The 14,359-nt window shown below is 47.8% G+C and overlaps 1 protein-coding gene across 3 annotated transcripts in view; it reads right to left on the bottom strand.

The window, feature by feature from the left end:
- Nucleotides 1–14,359, bottom strand: part of L1CAM (L1 cell adhesion molecule) — a 49,755-nt gene that overhangs the window by 14,640 nt on the left and 20,756 nt on the right. For all 3 annotated transcript variants that reach the window (XM_020977249.2, XM_078148007.1, XM_078148008.1), the window contains 15 exons: nucleotides 14,127–14,232; nucleotides 13,617–13,813; nucleotides 12,680–12,802; nucleotides 12,353–12,523; nucleotides 10,684–10,795; nucleotides 10,180–10,364; nucleotides 9,722–9,853; nucleotides 9,463–9,606; nucleotides 8,581–8,692; nucleotides 7,946–8,112; nucleotides 7,625–7,781; nucleotides 7,215–7,339; nucleotides 6,915–7,016; nucleotides 4,614–4,811; nucleotides 4,204–4,274 (listed from right to left, as the gene is read on the bottom strand). In XM_020977249.2, the coding sequence (XP_020832908.1) occupies nucleotides 4,204–4,274; nucleotides 4,614–4,811; nucleotides 6,915–7,016; nucleotides 7,215–7,339; nucleotides 7,625–7,781; nucleotides 7,946–8,112; nucleotides 8,581–8,692; nucleotides 9,463–9,606; nucleotides 9,722–9,853; nucleotides 10,180–10,364; nucleotides 10,684–10,795; nucleotides 12,353–12,523; nucleotides 12,680–12,802; nucleotides 13,617–13,813; nucleotides 14,127–14,232 (2,102 nt within the window). The remainder of the gene's footprint in view (nucleotides 1–4,203; nucleotides 4,275–4,613; nucleotides 4,812–6,914; nucleotides 7,017–7,214; nucleotides 7,340–7,624; nucleotides 7,782–7,945; nucleotides 8,113–8,580; nucleotides 8,693–9,462; nucleotides 9,607–9,721; nucleotides 9,854–10,179; nucleotides 10,365–10,683; nucleotides 10,796–12,352; nucleotides 12,524–12,679; nucleotides 12,803–13,616; nucleotides 13,814–14,126; nucleotides 14,233–14,359) is intronic.

The raw sequence follows: 14,359 nt of genomic DNA, 5'->3' as shown, positions 1-14,359 counted from the left end.
AATGAAACAGATTTCTGCCCGGAAAGGTCCTAGATCATACATATGTGAAATCTCTATTTTCAAATTCAAGCTTCAATTGCTGTGCTAAGTCATCATTTCTATTCATTAATGCTGCATGTGTATTACATAACTCCTCCTCCTTAAATGAGGACTTTGAATCAATTTTCAAGTACTACACTACATACCAGAGGCATCAAACTCATAGCCCACAAAACTCCCAAGTGGGTCCAAACCAGATTCAAACGCCATTGAGAAATGTTTAACAAAATAAATAAAAATACAATACAACATAAAGAATGTTAATTTGTGGTTTTCTAAATCAATATTGAGTTCAATCCCACTGCTGTGGGTTTTTTTTCCGGTATTTTTGAATGTGTGAATGATTCTGGCCATTCACAGAGCATACCATACATAAATGCTCCTGACCTTGATTTCATATATACTTTTCTACAGTTCTCCATGAAGGAGGACCTTCATGAAGTTCATGAATCCTGCTCATTAGACACATGTTCTATATCAGTCATCCCTTCTGAATCTCAACCTCCACAAATGGACGACACTTTCCATATATGATTCTTGTATCCTCACAATATTGCCCCATAATTTACCCAACTACCAATCTGACTGATTCCAACAATGTGAAATAGTACTAACACTACCAATCACAGTTATTAGGTTATAGTAATTATAAAACAATTATTCTATTAGAAATAGCTCAAAACTAAGATTCTTATATGAAGAATACTTAAAATAAATGATGCTTTGAATAATAAAATAATACATAAATATATTAGAATAATATTAATATAATACATTAATAATAAATATAACAAAATATACAAATATAATACTATAAAATAAATATAACAGAATAATAAAACAGAAAACTCTGCTTAAAAGGCAATCAAATAAAGAACAAAACAATTTTTTAAAAAAATATCATAATATTTAAACTTTCAAACACAACAAAGAAAAAAATTGTTCTGGAAAAACCCCCAATTTGTACTATCCTGTGATTATAATTAACTCATTTGAAGTTGCCCTATAGGGCAATCTAAGGTCCACTTGGTTTCTTTCTTATTAGCTTTAGGGAGTTTACTTTAGTTGAGAAGTTCTGAGTTCAGTCACTCCAAGCCCCTAGTTGGGAAAAATTCCTAATACCTAGGCAGAAGTTGCATTTTCTGCCTAACCTTATATTTATATGGACCCCCAGCCTCTTTGTGGTTGAGGCACAATGCAGTTTACTGGAAACATTTGGGTAACACAGCAGGTTATAGTGTCTGTGGATAGACAGGTATTAGGAGGGGAAGTTGGGGAAAGATCTGACCTTTTTCTTGGGACTTCTTCCCTTCAGCCTGGATCCTCCTGTCCACAATTGCCCACAGAGCCAAGAACTCTCCTTGTTCTTTCCCTTCTCTGCCCCAGCCCAGTTCTCCCTTTGTTCCATGGTTGCTCCAATCTCTAGAATTCAGAAGCTCAGAATCTCTTCTTCCCTGATTCTGAGAAAGCTTCTCCCTTTTAAACAAAGTGTTGGGGGTTTTTTTGGGGGGAGGGGTGATCCAGTCTTTCATACAATGGCTTTGATTGCTTCAAGAAGATGTACAGGCCCTGTTCACACTTATTTCTGACTGTTTGATTCAATCAAAAAAAAGGTATTTGCACCTAGTCAAAGCACCAGAGCCAAATGGGTTAGTTTCTATTATATACCCCACTCTTAAAAAAGGAATTTGGAGGCAGGGAAGAACTCTGAGGGGTTTGGTTTTGGTTTTGGTTTGGTTTGGTTTTTCCGGTGGACTTGCCACTTCATTAGTGCATGGAACTCCTTCTATCAGTGCAGAGCATCTGCAACCTAGAGCCTTAGAGAGCTGCCCAGGGTCCTGAGAGGTCAGATAACTTGCCCAGGGTCACAGTCCGATGTGTGTCAATGTCAGAACTTAAATCCAGGTTTTCCACACTCCCAGACTGGCTCTCTATCCACTGCTTTATACTGTCTCCTGAAGTAGCTTATTCTGTTTTCTGAGTGACGCATATAACCCTAATAAAATCTTTTATGAGAGCTTTCTCCCCTCCCCACCCCCAGGAGGAAGAAGGAGTTATTGAGGGACAAGTAAGAATGTGAACAGAGACCCCAATGGCTTCCTCATTAGCTAATAGAAAAACTAGAATTGTAAATGGCCAGACAAACTGGGTTCAGGGTACCTTGGAGGTGGGAGATATTGAATCCTAAATTGGTACAGGGGTGTTCTGGGATGGAAATACCATTTCCATTGCGAAGCAAAACAATGGAGCTAGGATTCCAGCATGGGCACCTAAGGAGATTTAGCTAAAATTAGATTAGCAGATTTGCAAATTAAGTACTATCCAATCCAAACTGGTTAAAATCTTTGAGCTGTACTTTGGACTTTGAAGCACTGTTCTTAATATCTTGGTACTCTACTCCTGTCCTTTCTGAATAAACCCTGGGAAACACAATGACCTGAAATGTGTTGGTAGCAGGAGTATTATAACCCCAGAATACAAACCACTAGGGTAAGGATTTCCTATTGGACAAGATCTGCTAGGAAAACAGAAGATTTCAACAGAAATCAGGTTTAGATCGGTATCTTACACCACAGGGGTCAAACACAAAGCCAACACTCCCTAGTACAGTCAAACCAGATTAAAATGTCATATTTTAAAAAATACATAAAAATATATTAAAACAGATAATATTAATCTGTGGTTTTCTATGTCAATCTTCAGTCTGCAGTTTAATGGCCCCCATTTGTATTAGAGTTTGTGTCTACTGCTCTGTTCATACTACAGTATGCTCCAAATGCATATTTCACTTAAATATAAAAGGTGACATAAAAACATAAAAAGGAGAATAGAAAAAGGCATCTTCTACATCTATGGCTAGAGGGAAAATTCTTAATCAGACAGATAGCTATGATTTTTTTTTTTTGGTCCAGAACAGTGATTTCATTTGGTTTCAGTGAGGAAACTCCCTCTATTAATCTGGATCACTTGCAACTGTTCTGTAACTTAGTCTTAATCATCTTGGAGACTGAGAGATTAAATGACTTGTTTAAGTCACAGGGCCAGTATGTGCCAGAGATAGGACTCAAGCCCACATCTCCCTGACTCCGTGGTTGGCCCTCTATCTACTATTACATTGACTTTTGGAGGTAAAAAAAAAAAGTAAGACCATTTTCATTATTTTAAATTTAAAAGCTTCTACTCAAACAAAATCAATGCAGCTAAAACAAGAAGGGAGGTTGTTTATTGGAGGAAAAACATTTACTGTGAATGTATCTGCCAAAATTGATACAACCACATAGAAGCAAGAGTCATTCTCCTAATACTCTGAAAAATATGAACAGCCAGATTTTTGAAAGGAGAAATGTCAGCTATCAAAAGCTACAAGAAGGAATACTCCTAATCACTTAAATAAGAAGAGGAGGGGGCAGCTAGGTGGCGCAGTGGATAGAGCACCGGCCCTGAATTCAGGAGGACCTGAGTTCAAATCTGGCCTCAGACCAAACACTTGACACTTACTAACTGTGTGACCCTGGGCAAGTCACTTAACCCCATTGCCTAGCCAAAATAAATAAATAAATGAATGAATGAATGAATGAATGAATGAATGAATAAGAAGAGGAATGAAAATAAAATCAGCTCTGAGCTTCTACTTGCACCCATCAGATTGACAGAAATAACAAAATATCCTATCCTTTTCCCTTGTGAATAAACCCTAGGAAATGCATTGGCCTTAGAATGTGCTGGTGGCAGGGGCAAGAGAAGAAAGAGGGAATAAGTATGAGATTTGGGCACCAAGAAGGAGGAAAGGTCATCAGGGAGCAGGTAATAAAGATTTTGGAACTCAAGGAGCTAAAGTAAACTCAGACACCACAAAGGTCAAGGGGACTCAGTGCTGTAAGTCAAGGGTTAGAGATCAGTGAGGTTTAGAAGGCTGTAATAGAGCAAACTTTGGCCAAGGATACTGTCCCTATATCAGTTCCAAGAAGGCCTTAGTCTTCTGGGAAGTTGACTCCCCTAGCAAGGCCCAGGGCCAAACCCTTTTGGGCACCATCACTTCATTTCATTAACCTTTGAGACTGCCTCCCTCTCCAACTGAGTTAAAAACCCTAGATGGCCCCTCTCCAGCTGTACTAATTTCTCGATGACATTGGGAAAAAGGCCTTCTACCCAAGACTCACTCACCTTCCAAGTAATGACCATGTTATTGGTCTCATTCCCTTCCCCCTTGACATCTGTAGGGTTCTTCTCTGGTACTGAAACATAAAATATTCATTCATTAATGCCCCACACCACCCCTTGCCCTGTTGGAGGAAAGAAAGTGGGAGTGAGGGGAAAGGAAGGGAGGATAGGCACCCCCACTTCTAACATCTAAGGCACTAGACAACCTGGCCAGGACATAGGCCCAGCCACTTACTGAGTGGCTTTGAGCAAGTCCTTTCCCCTTTCAAGAGCCATTGCCCCACCTGTAAAATGAAACAGTTAACTAGACGATCTCTAAGGGTCCTCCCACCTCTGACATTCCACCACTCTTTATTCCTTTGTCTGTGAGCACCTCCCTGCCACTAGATTCCCTCCTCTGCACCCCAGTTTACCTGATTTGGGAGTGACAAAAGGCTCCGAGTCGGGACTTGGCTCACTGGCACCATACTTATTGTTAGCTATAACACGGAAGTTATAGTGGATAAAGGGAGACAGCTTGAGCCTGGTTGAGGTCTCATTCCCAGGCACTGTGGCCAGTGGGTACCAGGTTCCAGGCTCCATGGTCCGGTCCTCAAACTCAATGTTGTACTCTGCCAGGGAACAAAACAACAGTCAGTCAATGAATGCTTCCAGCCCGGGCCCCCACTCCACTCAGAGGAGGAGGGCCTGGGCCCTCTACTGATTGGGATCTTCCAGGATGGCTGGAGAGGCAGCAAGTCTCACCCACACCCAACACTCAGAGACCAAGACAACACTCTATATGACTTTGGGTGAGACGAGGGCACAGACTTTAAGGGTTTAGGGGCTCAGAGGAGGAAGGGGAAGGGAAATGGCCCTTGAGCTGGGCCTTGTAAGGTAAGTAGATTCTAGAAAGGTAGATAGGAGGGAGGACAGACTTTCAGGCAGGAGCAAAACATATATAGGCACATCCAAGGAAAAGTCAAGAGTCCAGCCCAGCTGGAATGATGGTGGCTCAAAGAGAACCAGAGTTAGGCAAAAGTCATCCCAATAATAGCTTACCTTTATATAGTACTATATCATAGACTATCTCATTTGAGCCTCATAACTCTATAAGGTAGGTGCTATTATCATCCCCATTTTACAGATGAGGAAACTGAGGCTCAGAGATCTCGAGTGAGTGGCCCAGGGTCACACAGCTTAAGATAAAGCTGAAGATGTTGCAAAATTACAAAGATTCGGCAGGATTCCAAAGAAGGAGATAGAAGAGGACATTCTCGACCCACCCTTTCCTGGAGATAGGAGGTTCATAAGTGTTGGACATTGCACGTTTTTCAGACTTTTTCCAATGTATTGATAGGTTGTGCTGATTTTTTTCACCTTTTTTTTCTCTTAAAGAAATACCATTTGTGGGGCAGCTAGGTGGCACAGTGAATAGAGCTCTGGCCTTGGAGTCCAGAGGACCTGAGTTCAAATCCAGCCTCAGACACTTGATACTTACTAGCTGTGTGACCCTGGGTAAGTCACTTAACCCTGATTGCCTCAGCAAAAAACAGAACAAAACAAAAAATACCATTTATAATATGGGCTGGCTCTTTGGGGGTGGGAAAGAAGGTGTACTGGGGAAAATACGACGATGTAAAAAAGATGTCAATAAAAAATATATGTATGTGTATAAATATGTACCAATATAAATATAAATATATATATTTAAAACAAAAGGATAAGACTGAAGTGGGAGGCTGGGCCAGGTTGTGGAGGCCTGACAGAATCACCACCACAGACTTTGGGTCTTCAGGTGCTGGGATGGCCAGGGTACCATTGGCATTGGGGAAGGCCTAAGCTCTGGTGTTTGAATTTTATCCTAAGGACAGTGGAGAGCCATTGAAGCTTGGTGAGCAGAAATACAAGAACTGTGCAGAAGGAAGATGGTTTTGGCAACTGCATGAAGGATGACTGGAGGCGGGAAGAGACTAGAAGCAAGAAGACCAGTAAGGAGGTGATTACAGAAGTCCAGGAGAGAGATGATAAGGGCCTGAACCAAGTTTGGGAGCCATGGGAATAGAGATGAGATAAAAATCAAGAAATGTAGAAGGTGCAGATGAGAAGTGGATGATAAAGCTTTTCTCTCAGGTCTTTCTCTCCTCCATCTCTCCTCCAGTTCTGCCCTCTGGCCTTTCCAGGCCCCAGTCAAGAAGGAATAATACTTGTGCCAAGATATCTGTGCCCACTCTTGACTGCTTGGGCTGCTCAAGGTTGTCTCTGGTTGACAATAGCCAGGCACGGTGGAATTGGGTTCCACTTTCCCCTCCACTGTCCCCCCTAGGCCTCCCTCTCCTTTTATTGCTCACTTCTCTATTAAGACCCTATAGCAGGGATGGGGAACCTGCAGCCTCCAGACCACATGTGGCCCTCTAGGTTCTCAAGAGTGGCCCTTTGACTGAATCCAAACTTCACGGAGCAAAGGACTGCACTTGAGGACCTAGAGGGCCACATATGGCCTCAAGGCCATAGGTTCCCCACCCCTGTTTTACTGCCTTTGATTTATACAATACAGCATGTCTTTCCATCACAGCCTGGCCCTTCTTCGGCATGTTATTTGTGGGTGAGACCAGGCTGGGTGTTCCCTACAGGGTAGGCCTGAGCCCCTCGGTGTTCTGTGAAATCTTTAGTGCATAAGGAAGGAGGGCAGGATGGGCTGGGGCCAATGTAGCAAGATAGATGTCAGAGCTTACTCTCAATGGGTGAGTTATGTTCCTCTGCTGGGCTCCAAGACAGCTGGATATGAAAATCCTTCTGTTTATATAGCTCCAGCTGGCCCACAGGCCCAGGGCTCCCTATAAATGGAAGGTGAACATGTGAGTCCAGGGGGTAGGTAGGGTGCCCTCGGTGCTCTGAGGGGCCCAGAACAGCCACTCTACCCCATCACTCCCGTCACAGCCCCTTAGCACCATCCAACTACATGGACAAACACCACGCCCTTCACAGTGGTTCCCAGCTCTATACCCACTCTGCCTTCTGATTCTAGGACTTACCTACCACCAGTAGCATAGCCTTTTTCTCTACTGAGTCCAAGGAAGTCTTGACCACACAACTGTAGTTTCCCTGGTCAGTATAGTCCAAGTTTTTAATGGTCAGCTCCTCTTCCTTTAGGACATACCTGGTACAAGAGAGGGCACAGATTGGCTGCTGTCCAATGGTGCCCCCTCCAAAAAACTGCCCTTCACTGTCAGGGAGCCTGGGTCTGAAAAGGAAGCCACAATCCCTTCCTCTCTTCATCAGGCTTCCCTTCCCTTCCTTGCTGTCTTTGCTCCCAGCTTCGGGGTGGGGGCATTCCAAGGGCAGGGACCTCCTGTACTTTCCATCCCTCCCTCCTCCCCCCAGGGCCTAAAGCAGGTCCTGACATTGCAAAGTGAGCCCAGCCCCAGGAACTCCCTCAACTCACTTGTCACCCTCAGAGACGTCCTTAATGTTCTGATCATTCCAGTACCAATCGATTTGGATTTCCAGGGAGGGGTCAAAGGACACGTGGCATGGAAATTTCACATTGGAGCCTTTCTTGACAATCTGGTTCTGGGGACCCTTCTTGATCCGGGTGGCCTCTGGGAAAGAGAGAACAGGATTACCCTGGCCCCATCTGGGCAGCCCTGGCCCCTCTTCTTGAGGGCAGCTCTAGTCATAGAGATGGGGACAAGGAAAGACTGTGCCTTAGCTAGAAGGGATTAGGGCCCAGAGGCTTAGAGGTGGGTGGGAAAGGAGTGCTGACCTTTGACCTGAAGATGAGCCTGGATAGAAACCCTGTTCTGATCGTTGTCAGCTTCACAAAAATAGGATCCTGTGTCATTAGTCTGCAGGTCCCGGATAGCCAGAGTCCCATTGGTATAGGGGACAAAGCGTTCATCCTGCAGGACCGTGGCCTGATCCCGATTTAGCCTGAGGGTGGAAGGAGACAGGGATGGGGGGAGACAAAAGCATAGGGATCTCGATCTCCTTACTTTCATTGCTGCGGGCCCCAATGCGCCAAGCTGCTCAGCCCTGACCCTGGGTAGCATTCAAGAGCCTACACCATTAAAATGGACACCTGCGGCCTTTGTCCTAGCTCCCCAGGGGCATGCTTTCTGTTAAACCTTAATGCAGGTCCCTCTCTGGATAACAATATAAATGCTCACAGTTAGGGACTCTGATTCACACCACTGACTGGCTGCATGACCTTGGGCCAGTCACCCTGGGCCTCAGCCTCTTCAAATGTCACATTAGGGGCTACATACCCCCTCCTTCTCTGCCTGGAGCTTGTGGTTTTTTTCCTCAAAAGAGGACTTGAACTCTATCTCTAACACCCTCCTATGGTTCCACGAGCCCTCCCCCTCTGAGTGTCCCAAAAGGAACAGTAAGGACTCTCACCACTGGATGCTGGGCATGGGCACCCCAAAGGCATTACACAGCAGATGGGCAGTGCTACCCTGAACCTCCCGGTAAGTCTTATTGTCTGGAGTCAGGATCTTGGTGGGCAGCTCTGGGGATGGGGAGAGACACAGGAGACAGACAGATCAGGGGTCCTGGAGAGACTTCAGGGCTGAAGGAGGGAGATCATGGAAGGGAGAGGGCAGAGGGGACGCTGGGATCCAGCACCCACATCATTTAGCTTTTCTGGCCTGTAGTTTCCTCATCTATAAAATGGGGGGGGGGGCCATGATTTCTAAAGTCCCTTCTAGCTCAAAACCTGTGAATCCTCAAGGACTCCCCACTGTGAGCCCTTGGCCTAACATTAAAGACCTTTCACAGTCTGGCCCCTTCTCTGCCTCTCCTCAGTCTGATCTCTTTGCTGTACCCTGCCCCGCCGATGTACATTTGCTCACATGGCATTCTGACCCACCCCCCCTTCCTAGAATGCCCTTTCTCCTCCTTTCCACATTTAGCCAACTCTCCAAGTCTTCCTTCATGTCCCGTCTCTGAGAAGCCCAGATCATGAACTGCCTCTCTCAGAATGTTACCCTGTGACTCAGTGAAACCACTACTTCCTGCCTCCCCCCCACCCCCATCATCACCTAGCCCAGAAGTAGAATGCTAGAGCCAAGTCCAGTGCCTGGTTCATTTGTTGAACTCCAAGGATAGAAAAGATGGGGGGTGGGGTGGAATTGAGAACCAAGCAGCTAGGGGAATTATCAAATCATGGAGGGAGGGGAGAGACACAGTGATAGGGCACAAAATTTAGGGGCAGGGTAGGGTAGGTAACGGGAATGGTGAGAAGGAAGCAGGGCTGGTGGGCCCAGCAAAGACACTCACGGACAACAAAGATGTAGGCATTGGCGAGCAAGAGCCCATGCTTGTTTCTGGCCTCACACTGAGTCACCATGGTGTCATTAGGTTGCACATTACTCAGGATCAGTGCCCCTCCTTGGACTCTGAGCTTGTCATCCCTGGTCAGATCTAGAGGCAGAGTGGGCCATGCTGAGCCAGGAAGACATAGGGCCAAAGCCCAGGCCTCTCACCTCCACCCCCATCATGCCCTTCCCACCACCCCAGCCTCAGAGCCCCTGCTCACTTTCCAGCGAGACCCCATTGATTCTCCAAGTGACCATGGGGCGGGGCCTGCCCTGGACTTGGCAGTTGAGTCGGGCAGTCTCCCCTGGTGCCAACACGAGGCTTTTGGGCTCCTGCAACCAGTATGGGGCAGCTGGTGGGAGGGCAAGGGTAAGTACTGAGTGATTTGGCACAGCGTGTTCTCACCCTCCCATCCACACTGGCACAAAGCACATATGGCCTAAACCAGGGCAGAAGTGGAATCATTGACCTTGCTCTTAGCTGCCCACCCAGGATGCCACTGAGGAGTCTAGGCCAGTAGATAAGGTAAGGTCAATCTAAGAATCTGAGTGGAAATAGACTAAGTTGTGCCTTGTTGGGTAGGGGTTATATCAAATAGACAGAAGTGGGTCACATACTAATGACAACAAACATGAAATACTAGCTGGGAGGTGAGGAGAAGGGTGAGGGGTGCTATACCCTCAACAGTGACATAGTAGACATGTTGCGCACTCCCTAGCGTGTTCTCAGCCCAACAGCGGTACTCTCCATCATCTTCCTCCTCCACCTTCACCAGACGCAGTGTCTTATTGAAGTTTTGGTAGGTCACTCGGCCTGCCTGCATCTGGTTGCTTGGGTATGACCACTTTATAGTGGGTGTGGGGCTGCCCAGGCAAAGAGGAAGGGTCGGTATGAGTCACCCTTCCCACCCCCCACTCCTCCCCCACAGCTGGCACCAATTTCCCTTTCAGACCCTAAAGTAGTACCACTCCCCTCTCCCTCCCAACCCTGTTTCTGGAGTTCTCCATCTCCCATCTCCAGTCCAATCTGGTATAGGATTAAGGGACTCCAGGGAATGGGGAGGGGGGGCAAGTCAAAGATCCAACCAGTACCCAGTGGTGAGAGAAATTGGCAACTTTGTCTGAGAAGCCCTGGGTGCTCTGCGAGGTGCCCAGCCCTTCCCCCAGGTACCCCACAACTCACAAGCCCTCGGCGATACACTCTAAGACCAGGGGCTGGCCCCGTAAAGCCACCAGGCGGCTGGTCAAACCTTCAGGCAGGAGCAGGCGTGGCCGTCGGTAAATCATATTGTTAGCTGGAGAGGGCAAGGGCGAGTGTGTGGTTGGTTTTATATCTAGTGGTAGCCTTCCCCCAAGCCCAGAGTCTGATTGGCCTGCCAGACCCATAGTGCTAAGGAATAGGGATTCTCAGAGAGGGATAAATGAATACAGTTCAATCAACCAAACTTCCCTGAACCCCCTGTGTACCCCATCTTGTGCCAATCACTGTCGGGGAAACAGGAAGAGCCCCCATAAACTACCTTGGGTCCTTGGACTCCCTGCCTTTATTCTTGGGCTTCCTGGGCCTGGTTCAGGCTGCCCAAGTTCCTGCCTTGCCCATAGTACTCAACCCCTCATGGGATAGACCATAAGGTTACAGGCTCATAGATTTTGAGGTGGAAGGGACCACAGAGGCCATTGAGCCTGACCCTCTCATTTTATGGAGGAAAAATCCGAGGGGTCCAAGGAAGGGATGTGACTTGCTCAGGGGCACACAGCCAAGAAGTTTCAGAAGGAGAATTTGAACTGAGGTCTTCCTTCCCCCAAATCTACATGAGACTGTGTAAGCTTCAGTTGGCCCCAAACAGCCAACATTCCCAGGCCAAAGGCGGATATCCACTTACCCATTTGTTCAACAAAGCACTTTCTGGGCACCTACTTTCTGCTCAACTCTACTAGGTGCTAAGAGGGATTTTCTAAAAAGGATAAGATGTAGGCATACAGTCTTGGGAGAAGAAGAAGGAAACAGAGAACAAGTCTCTGCTAAACAAAGTGTGGTACTGGAAGAGGCCCCAGGTGACTCAAAGGTGGGAAAGAGTTCTGGACCCTGGGGAAGGCAGAGAAAGCTTCCTGAGGAAGCTGAGGTCTAGGGTAGGGTCTGAAGAATGGGGAAGATCTGGAATAGGTGGAGAAGAGTGAGGAGCACATTGTGTGTGTGTGTGTGTGTGTGTGTGTGTGTGTGTGTGTGTGTGTGTGTGTGTGTGGTCTGAGCCAAAGTGGAAAAGCTAGGAGGCTGGGATGTGAGAGTGATGGTGAGGAGGGCTAGCTAGAACAGAAGATGCATGAATAGTAGGAATAAGGCTGGAAAGGTAGGCCTGGAAGGGTACTGAATGCCAGAATGAGGTATTACATCCTGATTTTGTGGGTCATAAGGAGAGATCGTAGAATTACCAAGTCACAGACCCTGAGAGTTGGAAGGGACCTCAGTCCTAGGCCTGAATAATATGCTCAAATGAGGAGTGCTCCCAACCTCCCAAAAGCCTTTTTCACTTGTAGCTAGCTCCTCACTTGAAGGAACTCTCATGCTGTAGCCACTCAATCTTCTCTTCTCCAGTTGACACTTACTAGCTGTGTGACCCTGGGAAGGTCACTTAACCTCAATTGCCTCACCAAAAAAAAAAAAAAGATCCTAATTAAAAGCACAGGAAGCTTACAGATAGGAATAAGAGGAGGGCCCAAGGAAACTCAATCTGCTGGAGCCTGGAGTTGGGGAGATCCTGAAGATTCATTGCTTTCACAGTTGGGGTGAAGTGGGACTCAGTGAGCCCCCCCCCAACACACACACACACACACACACTCTTTTAGAGACTTACTGGGTTTGACCCTGAGGTCAATGGGTTCCTTCTGCATGATGGTTCGGGCCCCCAGGAAGTGGGCATGGCAGATGTAGTCCGAGTGGCTGTCGTTGGTGAGCACGTTGGCAAAGTAAAGGTTTCCATTTTGGCCCATGGTCACCCGCTCATCCTGTGCGATGTGGAAGATTCCTGGGTAGGGAAGAGTCAGAGCAGAAATGAGTCACTGCCACCAAACTCCCTAACCCCGCTGAAGGCCCATTCCCTCCACTCTGTCATCTCGTCCAGCCCCCTGACTCCGGGCAGGAGAAAGGCCACCCTGCCCTCTAGGAGGGAGCACCCACTCACTGCTGTTCATCCAGTAGATGCGGGGCTGCACAGCACTGGCTGGGGGATTACAGGGCAGGACCACTGACTGACCTTCCTCCACTTCGAAAGGCTGCACCTTTTCCTTGGGCCACTTGGGGGCGCCTGGGAGGAGGCGGAGAGAAAAAGCACAGCTGGAGAGGGGTGGGAAAGTGAAGACTCAGGGGGCCACTGGGAGAGGCCCAGCAAAGACAGGGAGCACTGGGCAGATCCGTGGGGCAGAACTAGGCTGAAGGACTAGCCGGGGCCCTGGGATGGGAGCAGCTCCTTTTAGTGCAGACTCTGACAGTCTCCAGGGAGGTCGTGCTCCCTGAAGCTGTGAATGAGCCAGCATCAAGCTCTGAGCCACCACCCTCTCCCCGCCAAGCCTCATTCCCCTTTCTTTCCAGCTACAAGTTTGTGGGTGGGGGCTATAGCCGCTGGCAGTCCAAGAGGAGACCTGCAGGGAATGGCAAGACTCCTTTATATCAGCCTGACACAGAAACCATGGCAACCGTTGCCACAGCAACATGAGGGGGGCCAGGGCTCAAGGGAAGTAAGTAACTGAGGGAGGATGGAGAAAGAAAGGAGAAGCCCAGGAGAAAGGGAGGGGGACAGAGGGGGGAGGTGGTTCGATTGGGGGGGGGGGGTCAGAGGAGGGGAAAAATGAGAGATAACAAGAAACCGGAAAGAGAGAGAGAGAGAGAGAGAGAGAGAGAGAGAGAGAGAGAGAGAGAGAGAGAGAGAGACAAAGCAGGAGAATCGATGAGGGACAAAGAGAAGAAAACAAAGGCGTAGGGAGGAGTGACCACACCAGAACTAGAAGCTTGTTATGGATTCAGGCCCAGACCCCCACTACCCATGCTTGAAGTCTCAGGGAAAAGCATCTGTTGCAGGCCCCACGGCTCCTTCCCCTCCCCCAGCGTTTCAGTGCCCTCACCCTCAGCCACAAGCTGGATCTCATGGGACATAGCCGTGCCCAGTCTGTTGCTGGCGAAGCATCGGTAGGTGCCCTGGTATCTCTGGGCAAAGTTGCTGTTGTTGCCGGTGATGGTGAAGGAGCCAGAGTTCATATGTGTGATCACACCAGGCTCCTTCTCAGGAGAGAAGCGGATGTTTTCCTTAGTCCAACGGAACCTGGACCCACGAGAATGGGAGAAGCATGAGACAAGACTGAAAGGTGCTGAGAGGGTAGGGGTGGCATAGAGGGATCTGAAGGGGAAGGAAAAGGAATCCTCAAGGTGGGGAGTTTGCTAAGAGGTGGGGGAGGGGGGCTCCGTTCACAAGTCAAGATTAGGGAATGGAAAAAAAAAAGATTAGAGAATGAACCCAGAGGAGTTGGGGTCAGAGGTCAGGGGTCAGAGAGGCCCAAGAGAAATGGGGTCATAGATCAGGGAGGGGACCTGGGAAGTCTGAGGTCAGGGTGCAGACTGGGTCTAGAGTTACTCACTGGACTTCAGGTTTGCCACTGGCTTCACACTTGAGGCTGATTTCATCAGTAGGGAAGACAACCAGCCTTTCTGGGGACTGCTCTGTGATGTTAGGGGGCTGCATCACTGCCAGGAAAAATGGGGGGAGATGGGGGCAGGAGAGTCAGAGCAAGGACTGTCTAGAAATGATACCACTACCTGATCCCTCCAGCTCCCATGAAGGTTCCAGGCCCCCTCCTGTCCTTCCATTGTT

This window comes from Phascolarctos cinereus, unplaced genomic scaffold (assembly GCF_003287225.1).
Source record: "Phascolarctos cinereus isolate Bilbo 61053 unplaced genomic scaffold, phaCin_HiC Scaffold_8;HRSCAF=390, whole genome shotgun sequence".
Lineage (NCBI taxonomy): Eukaryota > Metazoa > Chordata > Mammalia > Diprotodontia > Phascolarctidae > Phascolarctos > Phascolarctos cinereus.
The sequence above is the reverse complement of the archived record's forward strand: the minus strand, read 5'-3'. Positions and strand labels throughout refer to the sequence as shown.